Source organism: Aptenodytes forsteri, unplaced genomic scaffold, assembly GCF_000699145.1.
Source record: "Aptenodytes forsteri isolate BGI_AS27 unplaced genomic scaffold, ASM69914v1 Scaffold71, whole genome shotgun sequence".
Lineage (NCBI taxonomy): Eukaryota > Metazoa > Chordata > Aves > Sphenisciformes > Spheniscidae > Aptenodytes > Aptenodytes forsteri.
In genome coordinates this window covers 1357526-1374500 of record NW_008795923.1, presented here as the reverse complement: position 1 = coordinate 1374500, position 16975 = coordinate 1357526, and the positions used below count along the sequence as shown (strand labels likewise).

The 16975-nt window shown below is 36.5% G+C and overlaps 1 protein-coding gene across 1 annotated transcript in view; it reads right to left on the bottom strand.

Moving 5' to 3' along the window:
• Positions 1 to 16975, bottom strand: part of PPFIA2 (PTPRF interacting protein alpha 2) — a 374120-nt gene that overhangs the window by 39329 nt on the left and 317816 nt on the right. The window contains exons 15-21 of the mRNA XM_009284918.2: positions 13280 to 13415; positions 12562 to 12782; positions 9512 to 9749; positions 6790 to 6819; positions 5761 to 5891; positions 5337 to 5491; positions 469 to 562 (exon numbers count right to left, since the gene is read on the bottom strand). Of these exons, the coding sequence (XP_009283193.1) occupies positions 469 to 562; positions 5337 to 5491; positions 5761 to 5891; positions 6790 to 6819; positions 9512 to 9749; positions 12562 to 12782; positions 13280 to 13415 (1005 nt within the window). The remainder of the gene's footprint in view (positions 1 to 468; positions 563 to 5336; positions 5492 to 5760; positions 5892 to 6789; positions 6820 to 9511; positions 9750 to 12561; positions 12783 to 13279; positions 13416 to 16975) is intronic.

Below are 16975 nucleotides of genomic sequence, written 5' to 3'. Positions count from 1 at the left end.
TGCCATTTGCTGACAAGCAAAAAGAAAGTGAAGCTGCTAGGGTTTATGGGGAGCCTTTGACTTCTATAGACAGAAATAATCATGTGTTCAACAGATAATGCAAAAGATCTTTTTTTCCCTTCTGGAAAATCTACGTAGTGAGTCATTAAATGCCTGCCTATTTTTTAAGAATTGCACAGAAGGCAAACAGCACAGAATTCATGACAATGTGAAATAGAAAATGTCTTTCTCATAAACCTATATTCTTTCACAAGTGAAACACTATTGTACAGTTGACAGACTCTAAATATTTTTCCCTGTATTTTATATGCAGCTTTAAAAACTTTTACACTGGAAAAAAGCATGCTAAGTGATAAACTGCCATAGTAGATGGTCTTGCTTCTCTTACATGTCTGCATAAAACCAACACAAAACCTGACATGTGAATCAAGTTTGAGCCAATGAAAGTCACATGAAAAGGGTACTCACTTTTTCTTTAGTCTTCGGTCCTTTTCTGCTTGGGTTCCAAGTTTGCCTAATCCCAGAGATTCCTGAGCTGCTGCCTCTGTTTCCATGTAACCTCCTGGAAAACAAACCAAACCCAACCCCACTGTATTTTCCCATAGCTCTTTGCCAGTTGTTCCCCTCCTCAACCCTTCAATCCCCCTCCCACCTGTCACCATTATCTATGTTTGTTTCCTTAAGCCATGTCATCTGGTGTTTCTGGAGAACATCTATCACCTACAGAAGTAAATTCTGGCAAGTGTTTACTACATGGAAAAGAGTAGAAGTAGAGGGAAAAATTGGTTCCTCCTCCTTGTGTTTAGCAGAAATGTATGAGAAGAGCAGCCTGATCTCCTTTGCCCGTTTTTATTTGCCTCCTAAGGTTCAGTCTCATGGTCCTAAGTAAGCAATGCCCTCACCATTTTTTAATCTTAGTTGGGAAATGTACAAATCAAAGTGCTATCTCAAGAACCGTCTCATTATTATTGATGTAATACAGCATCACTTAATGTTGTAATACTAAAGTCTTCATTTAGCTCTCATAGTCTTGGAGAGTTTGATGTTATCTCTGCAAACTCCCAAGCCAGAGATGACGCAAAGAATCTGTCAGAGAAATAAAAAGCCTCCTAGGTCTCCCTGGAGGTGCCTCGTAGGCATCTAATTCCTGTCGAAGTCATGGGAATTTGAATAACTTGCACAGAGTGACAAGTGAAGCTTGCAGTAAGCCAGGACACCTGGACCAAAATAAAATCGTACTATAAACTAAGGACACGACTGGTGTTGTATGATCCATGCTGATCACACAATATGTCCGCTAACAGGACTTTCCTGGTGCAGAAGTGAAAAGATGCTCTGACTTTTTTATCGCTGCATGGATTCAAGGAAGAAGGGACCTGCTCATGGAGCTGTCAGTACGGTCTCCTGGTTCTGGCTCCACGCTGTCCTCTCATTTGCACATGTATACGTGCAGACAGAGAGGCTGCAGCACTTCTTTGAAGGCTGCTTTCCTCCTGTGCTGCTATTCAGAAGGTGTGTAACTGGCACAAGAAGGAAGACAACAGTGCAGTAAATGTTGGTGCTTAACTCCATTTGGCAATGGAAATTTTTTATTTCTCAGCTAATGGATGGTGAACGATTGTAGAGTGGACATTGGCATAATTAAGAAAGCACAGTATAAATTGAAAGATTTCTATTCTGATTCATTGATTTTAACCATAAAATAATGCATAAATGTTATATAGTGAAATAGCATCACAGCCTTTTACAAGTCACATTCATACGTGCACCTCAATCAAGTGAGAGCAAAACCTACTGCTGTATCATGTTTATGATGTTAACTTAGAAAAGCCTGGTTTTAAGCTGTCCTTTCAAAGCAAGTGTAGTTTTAACACTCCTGCTTGTCTAGACCAAATTTTTCTTTATAAAAGAGGACATTACTTCTGCAAGTCTCATGATGAGAATGATGCCTCCAATCACAAATGCAGAAAACATGAACGTATACTTTGCTTTACTTCATCTGCCTTTCAAAGTTTTACAGAGTATCTCGTGAAATGTTTCTTGCTGACTCTGGAGTAAGTTTTTAATTTAGCAAACTGCTGTATCAATATATCACACCCTTCTGAGAGAGCGGCCCACAGTATGTTAGCTAGAGAGGGTATGGGTGTAGTGCAATGAGTGTTTATCACAGATTGGAAAGTGTTCTTGGCATAATGGACTTCACCACAAGACAAACACATCTGGCCCTTTGAATAACCCTGGGTACGTTGTATTGGATGTAGTGATTGTGCCTGTCAGTATCTTAGGCATGCAGATTGCCATGATACATGTTTTCTAACAAGCTGACCTTTGCATACACCATACAGATCAGCTTGCCTGGGCAGGGCTAAAAATCCCTGTAACGTATTGTTTGTTTTAGGGACTGGAATATTTAAAATGCAACATGGGGAGAATATTTAAGTGTCTAGTGTGGTATTCCCCAAGAGAGAGAAGACTGGATAAGTTTAAAATCAAACAAACAAATAGATATAAAAAGAAATGAAAGGCACTTGTGCTCTCTGTAACATTCCTTCTCCCTTCTCCAATAATTAAAAGAAATCTTGAAGAATCTAGAAATCCCGAATCTTGATTCTAAGAAAGATCTCCTAAGGCATGAATTTGCCTTTGAACAATAACACAAATGGTTTAGCAGAGATGGTAAAAAGTAGCAAATTATAAAAACCCAAAACTCTGGCAAGTTTAGCAATTAAAAACTAATAATTTCAGAGTTTTGCAAGGCATGCAGAGCAAGGAAATCTTTTGGGTGATAGCCTGGCTCTGTTGAAGTTAGTGATAAAACTTTGGAGGTTCCAATATTGCTTCTTAAATATGAGTATATATTACATGTGATTTTAGAGATTTTATAGAATCCGTTACAGAAGTATTATGTGTACTTACAAGGTTTAATATCACTGGGATCCCTAATATCCTCTCTGCATTGACATGAACTTTAAGTGTAATTGTGTGCATGTGCAAATACACAGATAAGAAAACAAATTAATTTTTCTGAGGCTCAAAATTATCTTTATTACCTCTTCAGTATTTGATGTGCTATTGAAGAAAAGGTATTTTCCATATTCAAAAATATAACAAGTATGTATCTATATCAAATTAGAATGTTTAATTTAAGCAAGGAATTAAATGAGATTCTTTTATTGATTTTGCATTATAAATTTAGGTTATGAAAACCATACAAATATACTGCAGTGCAGTGATGATAGGACTTACTATCTAGATTTCTGTGATATAGTATCTCACTATAAATAGAACTATTAATTATATATCTGCACAGATAGTGTACCTGTCATGGAATTGATTCAAGCACTACCATGATTGCTGTTCTTTAAATTTTGTTTTGGCTTTAAAGTACTGCCATTTAATGGAAATAAAACCTGCCACTCAATTTTTTTTTTTCTTTTGATATCTTAAAAATTAAGATGAGAAAAACTACTCTATAATTCAGCTGCTCAACGTCGTTTCATTTTCTAAAAATATTTTGCTTCCAATTTTCGGTCAGTTAACAGTCCTGCTGTTAATTTTATACATGCTTGTAAACCTAGTTTGCTTAATTAAAATGTGCATTTTACTGAAATCTTTGCTGTTGAGCTAAAGGATGGAAGCCACAGAAATTTAATTTAATTGCAAATCTTCACTAATATCTTTTTGCAATTTCATGAGCTAGTGTTGGGAATTACAAATAGGCTTTATCCAATTATACACAGGTCTTATTACTCATGTTGGGTATTACTAAGAAATTAATCAATTGCCAGATTACATTGCTCCTGAGACAATCTTTAAAGTTGTTATTTTATTTTTGTTCCACATTGCAAAGAACTGCAGGGAAGACCAACACATTTATTACATCTTTGTCCTCTATGTTCCTGAGTTACTGTGAAATCATAGATTATTATGCATAATCCATCAGTATCAATAAAATTGGTTTTATGGAATGTAAATGTGAATTAATAACACAGTCTAAATTCATAAAATTCTCCATCAGTGCAGATGTTGACATGAAGGTGTGCTTGAGAGACTCATTTAATAGATTCTGAAATACATTAAACTATGAAAAAGACTGAATAAATCAGTTTTATTCTTCCCATTGTAAGAAAAAAGGTAATTTAAAATGCGATTAGAAATTGGTTATTTTTTTTTCAAGAACACAAGGTTCTCACAGGCAGAGAGGAGAAAGGTTGGAGTATAAATGGAGAATGCTCTGTTATTTGATTTTACTCTGATACTTTTACCTTAATATTACCTTATTTTATTCTGTATGATTTTAGTGATAGGTTTGTTAATTGTGATAAGGACATATTTTAATATGAATTTAGCTTTTTAATTTCAGGCTTACCTATTGCTTAAGCATTTACAGTTACTGCAAACTCTTAAAATTCTTTTACAGGTGTTACGTGGTCACCATGGCAGTAAAAATTTAGTGCCTCACAAATTCGTACTATGTGACATCTTCGTGACTAAGAAAGAGCTAGTATTTCTATTTTACTGACACATCTATACCAATTTGATGCTTGTGTTGGCATGTGTATATATGCTAATCTTAATCTAGCTAAATCAGATAGCCTAGCAACATAGACTAAGGATGTATTTGCCCATCTGGGCATGCAGACTATGAGCCTTTGCTGAAGACTCTCACTTCACCTTCGATTGCTTATGCTACCTAAGGTAGTTAAATGAAATTATGCTACGACTGTTTTTTTTTTGCATGTGGTATAGACTTATCCTACAGAGTATCACAGAGGAAAATTTTCAGTAGGAATGAATTAGACTAAAGTCTTGACAAAGAAAAAGGGCAGAAGAAGTAGGAAGAAAACAAAGCATTGCTGTGAGCAGCATAGCTAATGGAAAGAGTATGGTGAGGACATTCAGCGATAGGCACTAGCAGACGTCCATTGACACAATGAAACCTGAAAAGCAACTACATTTACTTGCAAGGACCTTCCATATCACAGTTACACCCCTTATAGTGGTTTATTACTTACTACTTTCTCACCTCCTCTTTCTTTTGATTATTTAAGAATACACCGTTAGCACTTTTATGCTAATTCAAGAGAGTACTGAAGCAGTAGGTTCAGTGAAGAGGATGACTCTAGTAATTTGTGCCAGAAGTCTCTCTTCATTTGCATTATAGTCATAGCAAACGCCTGACAAATATAATTGCTGATAGCAATGAAGTTTAATGGGAAGGTTCTGCCAGACTAAAGAGAAAAATAAGCAGACTGGAAAACTGAAAAGAAGCAAAATTAAAAATGGAAAAACGACTGTGAAATGGTGATCTTGGCTTGTTACCACTAATTCCTTACTGAGCTGTCCAAGTCGAGCCTTCTCTTTTTTACCGAACAAACGTCCTATTGAAGACTTGATTCCTTTCTTCTTGGGAGCTTTGTGCAGGGAGTCCTGGCTGCTATTGACACTGCCAAGACCAATGCTGTCTGGCTCCAGTGAAGCAGGCAAACTACTACAAAATGATAACAAAGCAATTGAATAGATAACGTCAAAATTTGCAGGTAATTTTTCATTTTCTTCTGAGCAGATCTGAAAACAAATTAATTGGTTATACTTCAGTAATCATCTCCCCACAAGTGAAACAATCACATCTTCTTCCTTAAATGATTTAGAAACGTGAAGAAATCAGGTCATTTTGGAATAGTTAAACAAAAATGTGATTTGAAAAGAATAATATGCGGTAAAACAGTGAACTACCAATTCATGTTACAAATATCTTACCTTCTGGCATCATTGTGGTATGAAGAAGGAAGGGTATGAGTCATTCTGATAGCTCTGGGTGTTGGGGGAGGAGAAGTTTCACATTTGATTGTGGCTTTATCTTCACGCCCATCTTCTTCAACTACTGCAATCTGGGGGAGAGAGACTCCATGAGAGATTAGCTTTTCAAGAAAGTTTCAACATACGCTGCACGAATTTGTCAAATGAACTGAAGCATGTATGGATTGAAGTGCAATTTTTTGAGCAAATTGTAAGGATTCCTATTTTTGAAAGAGACTATTGGGAAAGAGCAATTGCCTAAATATGGCAGATTAAAGTACGTATTTGAAAGAAAAGAGATTACACTTGGAGAAGAAATTAATTCCTTTTATGCCAAACAGGTTGATCTACTAAAGGTCTAAACATGAAAATAACCTCAGACATGAGCAGGTCTCTTGCATTAAACAAACAGGATTATTCAAATAAACAAAGTTTCTCAGGGATGTAAGGGAGAGGGTAAATACAGACATAAACAGGAACACTCTCTCCATAGCTTGTTAACAGAATGGTCAGGATGCTTGAAAATAAGCATGAACAAAAAGTTTTGTCACAGAATATAATGATTTATGGTAAATGCCGTCTCCTCTCACGTAAAGATAAATCCCATATTCAGTGCCAATTCTGTAAACAACTTTATATTGCTCCAGAAGATTTCAAGCAATCTGACTCTGGTTCCTCCAGCAAGAATAATGGCCAAAAATACATTTGAAGGTAATTCTTTCGTGTTCACACTTTGTTTTTAACTGGGTTCCTTTAAGTTTGTGCCGTAGTGGCTACTACTCCAAGATATCACTGGTGGGCCTTGATTCTATGGCTTAGCTGTGATCCCTGAAAGCCTTTCCAGGTAGGATTAAAATGATTATGTTCAGGAATCGAATGAAAAGGAGCGGAAAGGATGCAGTGGCTGGCAAGGAACCCTGTTATCTAAATAGCAGAGGAATATGATAAATGTGCTCTCCCAGACTTAAAAAAAACCCCACAGTATCATACCTTTCTCCGATGTTTTCTTAGGTCGCTTGGCTTAGATTGGTAACAAAAGCAACAACAACAAAAAAAGAATGATTAATAAATCTTATTTGAGCATAACAAAATGCCACACATTCATTCTTCTCACATTCAGAAGTGGGAAGCGGAGATTTAATTAATTTAATACTATCTGTATTATATACTAATTATATACTTGGTGTCATATCATAAGATAACCCCTGACAAATATGCCATTCTGGGAAAGCAGCTATTTTTTCTAAAGTTACAATCACCTTCATTTTCATAAGCTTAGCAAAGAATAGGACATTGCAAGCTTATAGTAGCACTTTTTATTTTTGGAGTTTTCATATAAATCCTTCCACTAGCCCCACACAGATTTTTTTTTTTTTTTATTTTTATCTAATATTACAAATGTATTGGTGTCTCACCAAGTATAAACACAAAATATCATCAACAAATACCATGTCTGAAAAAGGGGTCTTTCTCTCCAGTTATCCCATATTAATGTGACTGGCATTTTCAGTCAACGGATACAAATTCACTCATCTTCTGTACTGCAGCATTATTTGGCAGTAGAAGGCTGCTAGAACGTGTCTTTTTCAACCCCCTTTTCATTTTTGTTTTTGGTAGATGTCTCATTCATTCAAGGAAAGCTGAAGATACTCTGCAGAATTTATTTACTGCATGGACCTGGGCTGTGGAAACTGATGCAGTACTGCTCGTCCAGCCAACCCCTACAGGATCATTTGGCAATTTGGGCTCTAGAGACCAGACCTCTACAGAGCTCTTCCCAACTCAAAGTTTCCACTTAGAGGATGTCTGATAGCCTGTTGTGTCTGTCCCCAGCCAGTAAGGAAAAGGAGATATTCAACACTGAACTGCTGCTGAAACAGTGCAGGGCAGAAGTGTCGTGAAATGGCTGACAAGGGTGAGCAAAGCTGTAGGCTGTGCTGTTGAGCACGCAGTGGGGTGCTACTTCTACAGCTTATGATATGTCAAAAGTTCAACTGCAACTCATACAGACACATCCATCTGAGCTTTAGCACAGCTAGAGCTGGGTGCCAGTGAGGTCATGGCAACCTGAAGTGCAGAGGCTCTGCTGTCATTTTGTATTCGAATCTGATGAACCTACTGACCCAAAGCTACTGTGTCCAAATCAAGGCAACCAGGCAGTGCAGGTGTCTGCTGGAAGGTCAGTTTAACCATTGCCATTTATCTGTAGCCAGATTGCTTAGTTTAAATGGCTGGTGAAATGGAGCCAAACTGCATATTTGGGAAGGTGCTGCTTTGGTGAAGTGGGTGGCGCTGCGGCAGCCTGTGCACCCACCTCCTCCACAACAGTCTGCGTCACCAACATTTTCATTTCTGCTGTTCAGCAGTGGAAACTGAGGGCAGCAAAGAATCAGTGCGAGTCTGCCCCAACTGCTGGCCCTGACCTCCTCTCTGCTGTCTTTAGTTCCCAAGAAGACAGCAAACACCATCCTAAACTGGGAGGGGTAGAGGTGAATACAAGTAGTTGTCAGTTCCCAGGAAAAGGGAGTACTTGGCTAGATGATGGTAGACAAAAGTCCCTACTCCCAACTGAGCAGAATGAACAGCCAGGCTCCACTCCCAGCTGTTCTTGGTGACCTTTTCAGCTAGAATTAATTTCTGCTTTATGATTGAGATCAAACCTCATTTTCCCTCTGCTAAGAGGCTCCACAGGGAACCAGCACTGCTGCTTCCCAGGAATGGACCACAAGGGGACATTGATGACACTCAGATTATCAGAGAAAGAGCAAACAAAAAATGGGGTTACACATATCCTATTCTCCTCACTGTATGTAGAGATCAGCAGAGTGGGCTGCTTTGATTCTCTCCTAGTGCTTAAAGGGATGAATTCACCCAGGCTCCAAACTGGTTAGTAGCCCACAATGAACACTGCACCCTTATCAATATCAGAATTGTACATCTTGAATATGTCGACACATACTACCTTCACTTACTTGACTGTTGCGCTGTTTCTTTTTGTCTAGGACCAAAATTAAATTTTTTGCAAATCCCTTTTCAAATCAAACCAGACATTTCAGAATATGTCTTCAAAGGTACAGTAATGTTAGAAATGCTTTGCATGATAATTTGATGGCTTGGTATCTATGTATGCTGCTTGCAATGTTGAAATATATCAGTTAAATGAATTATTAGAAAACAAAGCACTTATTTCAAGTGCTTGATATACTGTCATGAAGAATACATACAAAATGCTGCAAGTATAAAATAGTATACCAAATATAGAAGTATATCAAAATGATCATATACATGAAGTAGTAGAAGGTTTTAATGTCTTCTAGACATTTCTTGGAGGTTTGAATTCAGCAATAGTCCCACAGACTACTGTGCAATAACTGTATTACTTCAGAGCTTTTCATTAGTAAACACTTTTTACACATAAACTGATTACAGTAATTCCAATGATCAGTTCTGTTTGTTATTAATTCCACTGCCTGTGTGCTGAAGGCCCTTGATCCTCAGATCATTGTGTCCCTGGTGAATCATGCAATGCTCAAAAACACAATAACAAAAACCAAAACCACCCAAACGTCCATATTCTAGGGAATTTGCCATCTGTATGTATGATGAAGAGGTGAATAAAGAATTAGAGACATAAGCCATTCATACAGTGAAAAGATGAAGTATTTAATACTAGAAATATCACACCTAAAATTGGTATCACAAAGTTTCTTACCAGCGTCATAACCCCCATTCTGTCCATCTCCCTGGCTGGACTGCGAGGGGTGAGTTTAGGAGTTGAGTGTCCGCTGGGAGGAGATGAGCTCGCAAGTGACGATGCAGTCACTGAGCCAGTAATGGAGGTACCTTGGTGGACTCTGGCCAGATTTAAGCCTTCCAGACTCACGCTGGCCACTCTGTTCTCTATCTCTTCGGCACGCAGTTCTGTCGACTCTTTCTCTTCTTGGATTAACCTTATTAAATAAAAGAAGAACACGGTTGTATTTGTCTCTGCATGCCCCAAAAGCAAAAGTAAAAAAATGTTTCCTTTCAAATGAAATTCAGAAGAAAAAGAAAGCAAACGTGAATAGCTTAGATCAACTCCAAAATAATATCGAAAAGGGTATTTTTAATCACCAGAATTATAAAATTATTTTTCTTAATTCCTCCATCCTCAACAACTGTTTGAAGAATCTGCCCAACAACAAGACTTGACATATGACATTTCAGGAAGACTGGTTCCTTTGCAAAGGAGACAGTATTGGGGGGGCGGCGTTAACAATCCAATTTACCATAAGAAACTAATTCCAATCTTAAGTTGGCTTCATCTGATTTTCTGTTGCTAAAGCACAAACAGAAATTTAAAGTCAAATGAAATTGGGCCTTTAAGAAGGGGATTGCTAAAATAATCCATATTAATAAAACAAGAGAACATGCAAAACAATTTGTCCATTTCATACCTACAAATTGATGAAAAAATGACAGTTGTTTCTAAAGCATTGAGTTTTTAAGTGTATTTCATTAAAATAGCTCTCTTGTTAACAAGAAATATAAGCTTCTTAAACATATATAGCCTCAGTAGGATTCTTCCACTGGGTTCTTTAGTTTTGGTTTGTAATTGTGAATGCACCTAGAATGATAAAATGTGTTTAAAATAAAACATTTGTCTATAAGTCCTTTGCCCATAACCCCATATTAGGGGTCTTTTTTTTGTGAAGAGGAGGAAAAAGTATGAAGGATCAAGGTTAAATGAGAGAATACGAAGTTTGAGGAGGCTGAAACTGTGAATCAGGCTTTTCTGAGTGAAATGAAGCAAGTACAATAAGTGAAAATGCACTGAAAATAATAACGTAATGCACTGGAAATAGAAACCTACAAATTCCTGTGCTGTGATAAATCTTCTTCCCTAACATCCATTTCAAAATTTCTATAAAATGTCTGCAGTTCTTTCTGAAATGAAGCATGGCAGAAACTTAAAGGGAAATAATATTTTGAAAGGCAATTATAACAATCTTTGTCATTTTAGTAATCTAAATTCTGAATCATCTTGTAAATAAAACAAATCTAAGGCAAAATACATTTTTAATCTCTTTTGGTATCTCTAATCATTTGATAAACCCTTATAGTGTTTGTCAAGAAAAAGAAAAAAACAAACCACGAAAATGTGAAATGCAGTACAGTTTATAAGAGTATCCTTGTAGAACCATTTTTCCTGAAATGTATAAAAAAAAAGTATACAAAATTAGTTACCTGGTTGTTTAATAATGACGGTGATGGTAATGAAGGCCTGTACTTCAGTATAAGCTTAGCAGCAGGGGAAATAAACTACTCTCAGTGGACCTGCAGTAAAAATGGCTACATACAATGTGCACCCGTGCTTCCTTTTTGAGATAAAACTGTACCTAGCATCTAAGTCAAGATCCTGTGTTAAGTAAAACAGTGATCTGATTCAGGATGGCACAAATAATACCCAACTATGTCACCTGCAGGTACAATTTCTTGTGAAAAACCTTTTACTGTATTACATAATTACCTGTTAAATTGCCAAAATGCTAGTATTTTTTAAAACAAATACATTTGTTGCATCTACAGCTTCCTGAATTGGTCACAGTGCTTACTTTTTTTGTAATAACAGAAAATATGGATAAGGTTTTCTCTTTTACATATACTGTTTTAAGGAGATTTACCCTCCCAACAACAAAATTCCTCCTTGACTCTTTATCTTGACAGCTGTAATAAGAGATTTTAGAAAATATCAGAGTAATCCTATCTGAATGAAGAAATTCTGGGAGTAGTGAAAATGCAAAGCTGTAGACCTATAACAAAAAGTCTCCCCTGCGAACAGACAAGTTATTCAAATTCAATATATTCCAAAAGACTTCTCCCTTTAAAGTTACCTTGCTCACAGAACAACTGAGATTTGGCAAAAGGTAATCTGGTTTTGATTTATATTTCTAACGACAGTCTTTCTGCCTGTAGTATTACCAGAAAGTTGCTAATACTGATTTAATTAGTATTAGTATTTAATAATTAATAATTTAATAATCTCCTTCATCTCTTTCTAAAGAAACAGTCATGAATGAGAGGATGTTTTGCATACATCAAGTTTTTAAAAGTTAGCCTTCCTGAAAAACATTTAAGAATGCTTTAAGCCTAAAATATGGTTTCATTTATAAAACTCACTAAATTAAAATAAGTCATTGGATTCTCTATCACTCCATTAAATTTGCACAGAAATTATTACAATACATCCAATTCATCACCTATTTCCAAGCACTATAACCCAACTTGGAGCATGAAAAATCACATTCTATGCCTCCATAGAAAATCAAAACCATGTCTTAGAAAACATGGCTTATATGAGATGTAACATAGGAATAATTATCAGAAGAAAGCATGAAGAGCACTGAAATAAAAAATTTCTGATAGGACGTCATTAGTGAGTAAGAGGAGTCATGCAGAACAGTGAAAAAGACCTTGAAAAGAGGACTATGAATAGTGATCTGTCAAATTTGCCCTGTGTTAGCCTTCTCACCTATTTCTCTTCAGTTGGCCAGCAGTCCTTCACTTGGAACATTTTTTGAAAGAAATTTCTATGGTTAGGAAATGAAGATGCCATTGTTATCTTCACACAATCAGTACTCTCATATGAAAAGCGGACACATTATCAATCCTTTAAATGTACAAGTGGTTTCCTAATTGTTATGAACGGTACCTGAACTCGTGCACTAAAGGAAGCTTGAAGCTGTAATCATAAGTGCATCACAGCTAGTTCAGACTACATACCTGATTTCTTTATTGATTGCATCTAGCTGCTCCTGAAGCATCATGGCCAGAGTCTGGGCATCGGAATGGCCGCTTGGTGACAGGAGGTCCATGGAGCTGAAAAGCGTTTCTCTATCATCGTCATCGATGTCGGACATTTCAGTGTCGCTTTCAAATGGATGGCTGCTCAAAACACCAATCTGCTGAGTCCTATTCCACTCGTGATCTCCAAGTGATTTTACCTGAGCAGGAATTAGGATGTACATGGCTTATTCCATGGAAAACAATTGCAAAGTTGAACTTCTATAAAATGGGAAAGCAAAGCAACTAACATTTAAGAATACTTATTGAATGATTAATTCACCATTAATACTTGCAATATTACCGCAGATGATGTAAAGTATTTTCACATAATTTCTAATGCTGTGTAAAATTAACTATCAGGAAAATTTACACAAAAATATACCCAGAGAAGACAGACAATCAGGTATGCTTGAACTTTGATGTCTGAACTTCAACCTTTTCTGCCTTCATTTTAGTACAACAGTACTCTTGTCTGAGTATGTATAGAAAAAGACCATGCTATTTGGGCTTTTTGTTTGGGTTTTTTTTTGGTGTGTTGTTAGGTTTTGTTGATGTAGTTGTGGGGTTTTTTTCTGGAAATACACAAACTGTAAGCTTAAGAGACTGAAATACATTCTCTTATCAGGCAATATATGAGAAGAAATTGGGGATTAACCTTTGGTTCATCTCTGCGTACGCCCATCCGGCCTCTTCTAGGCCGCCTTATCACTTTAGTTGACCGATAGTCAGACTGGCTATCAACCAGTGAGCCCACAGAATACCTCAGCTCTGCTGATGTGTCAAGGTGAGGCCTATAAAAAGAGACACAGAAGTAGACTAAGAGAGTAATAGTAATAATAACAGCAACAATCCAATGACCTTCAGTCTAGGAACACAGATATATTTTTTTAAACAAACAAATTATTATGTATCAGAATAAATAACAAAAACATGGCACAGAATATAATTTAAAAGTGAAAACATGAAATCATATTATGAGAAAATTAAGGACGAAAAGAAATGAGTAAAACCTTTGATTTTTCAAAATGAAGGATTTGCATCGTAAAACTCATTGTCCCAAACATATGAAAAAACAAGCAAATTTCAGAAAAGATAACTGAATCTGACTGCTAACTGGCTGCTGAATATACCATCCTGTATATTTTCCTTCCATTACTTTCCTGAATAAACATGCCTGAGGTTACTGTAAGCATGTTAGCATGTTCACGAGTGAGGATATCTATAACACTTTCCTACTGTAAATCTGTGCTCTGCATTATGAAAATATTAGTGAACGGCCCTGTGATATATAACATCGGTTATGAATGATTCATGTTTATTTGATGATGCTTTTGAGAGTTTTAACCCGCAATTTTTCCTGTAGTCCTGGTAAGTCTTGGGACATTGTGAAGAGGCATATACATGATGACTTCAGCATATCTTTTCTTGGCTGCATACAATTTTCCCTGGCCTTTCCGTCCTTGGTCAAACAGCAGCAGTAAAATTTCCCTGCCTGGTGCAACAGAAGCATCCTGCCCACGGGCTGTGTAGCCGAGCCAGAAGAGCAAAGGCTCCATGCACCATTTGAGCATTCAGCCACAGCGGTGTAGACCTGAACAATTTATATTTCTTAACACATAACCAATCTCCATGTAAAAATATATATGAATAGCATGATTATAGTAGAAAAGTGAAATCTAACAAATACTATACTAATAAGACAACTAAATATGTATTTGTTTATAGCGACTCCTAAAAAAAAAGTTTGACATTTCACTACCTATGAGAGCATAAAATGAGAGTTTAATGTTGTACTTACATTTTTTTTAATTTTTTTTTTTTTTAAACTTCGGAAAAATGCTTACAGTCACCTACAGACAACTTATAGGGTTCACAGCAATGTTAATAATCAGTTATGGGAAACAGAATAGGAATAAGTTTTGTTCTTAAACACTTCTCTCACTTTGAAAAAAATGCTGTTCAAGAAAATGATGGCTTTAATCCTAGACATAAAGAAAGCTAAGTAAGAGAATGTCTGCTTTCTAAAATGAAGGAAATAATTCAGAAAACCATGTATATCTATGCTGAAAACTGCAGGCTGTAAGCGTGACTGTTTTCCTGAGCTCTAGTTCTGTGTCTTTTTCTAAACATAGAAATTCACTTTTCCTTGAGAGAACTTAATTTGAATTAAAACATACTCGTACTTAGAAGACTGAAGCATTGGCCTCAAATTTCAAACATCACTAATAAAGTAAAAGTGAAAAATAAAATATAACTGTGATGTCTGTGTATTGATAAATGGGAAATGCAAAAACATCATGATAACCATGAAAGCCTCTACTATAAGCTACTTTGACAGAGTGGTATGAAGAAATGTAATTGCTGTCTGGTATTATAAGTACTGTGACAAATCTAAAACAATAATGGAAAGATTTCAAGCACTTTTACAGTTCGTTTTATAAAAAATAAATACTGTAAGAAAACAAACAAAAAAAGAGAATTCCTGAAATGTGAGTATGTGCCATAGTAATCAAATCAGCTACATAAAAATGTCACAGATACTGAATAATGTTTTAGAATTTAGGTTTTGGGTAGAGCATACATCAGAGCTCAAAGTGTTGTCATAAATGTCCTTTCCTGAACAACCAGCAGTTTATCTTCTCTTATACTTCCCATCATGCCCTGTAGGAACTTCCATAATATTAGAAAAACTATGATTTTACCTTTTAAAAGATTCTCTAAAGCTCACTTTTTTCATTATACCAATAAGAAAACTTGACAACAGTTGGGCTACAAATGTCCTAAGCCCTCCATCTACAGCACCAGACAATAATCTGTTGGGTTTTTGTATCTTTAATTTGTCTGTATGTCTCTCATCTGTTATATAGTAAACCATTTAGGGCAGTGACTGTTTTTTATTTTCTGTGTTTGTACCACATTTGCTGTAATAGAACTTTGCTCTGATAATTGATAATATTTGGTACTTGTGCAGCAAGTTGGCAGGAAAAAAGAAACAGCCCAGGTCCCAGCCTCTGGCAGCAGATACCTATTTGTTGACCAGCTTCATTGTTGTTCTGCTGAAAGAACAAACTCCTGCAAATACAAAACTGAGTACGTGCTTAGAACAGTAAGTATTTAATGCTGATACCTCCCTATTCCTGAGAGGGCTGGTAGCTTCGCAAGGTGAGATCATGGAAGGGGAAATATACTGTTCGAGGGGAAACCTGCTGAATTCCCAAGACATTTAGGCAGCTTATCAAGTTCAAACAGCCCTTTGACAAGGGCTAATCAGACTCTTATTTACAGAGCACAAGCTAATGATACTCATCTACCCAACAAGAAAGGCTGCTGTTCACCAAGGATGGCTGCTCCAAAACCATCTCTGCTATTTGTTGCAGCAGTTCAATAGTCTGTGTCCTCACAAGCACTCTCAAAAGTGTTGTGTGTGCCTGTAGCCACACTTACACTCCCAAAGGAACAAAAATTCGAAGAGTTACAAGCATCACATTCTGAATTTCAGCGATTTACACTTCTCCATTTATAGAAAAATATTAGTCCAAGAGATAATAAAAGATCGAGGGAGAAACCATGTCCAGGTACTGAGCAAGATGCCTGAAGAAACAATGGGCAGACAATACATGATGCAAGCAAAAAAGTTATCCAGGAAGAACAACTTTAAAGGATTACAGTGCTCTGAATTTAGTCTTGGTCCATGGGCTTCAGCTGGCAGGTTTTAAAAGTTAACATGTTGCTTGTTATGAAAACACATGGCACACAATTATCAATAAAGCAACAATTTTATTTTGAGGGATACTTTTAGGCAAGAAGGACTGTCTGTCTAGAATTATAAATTCATTTCAGCTGTTGGTAGCTACTTCTATGATACCTGTCTCACTATTGTTCCCATATTGCTTTTCTGCTACAAAGAAGTATAACGTTTAATGTCCTGTTACGATATTTTCAGATCTCTCTGAATGCTGCCTTCATCTCTAGCTGAAGATCTGTGGTCTTATCTTACACACTAAGCAAAGCTTGCTAATAATAAAAAAAATTATTAGATGTACTTGATAGAATAAATAAATAAATAGGATCATAAATCATAGAATCATAGAATCATAGAATCATTGAGGTTGGAAAAGACCTCTAAGATCATCGAGTCCAACCGTTGACCCAACACCACCACCCACTAAACCATGTCCTTAAGTGCCTCATCTACACATCTTTTAAATACCTCCAGGGATGGGGACTCAACCACTTCCCTGGGCAGCTTCTTCCAATGTTTCACCACTCTTTCAGTAAAGAAATTTTTCCTTACATCCAATCTAAACCTCCCCTGGCACAACTTGAGGCCATTTCCTCTCATCCTATCACT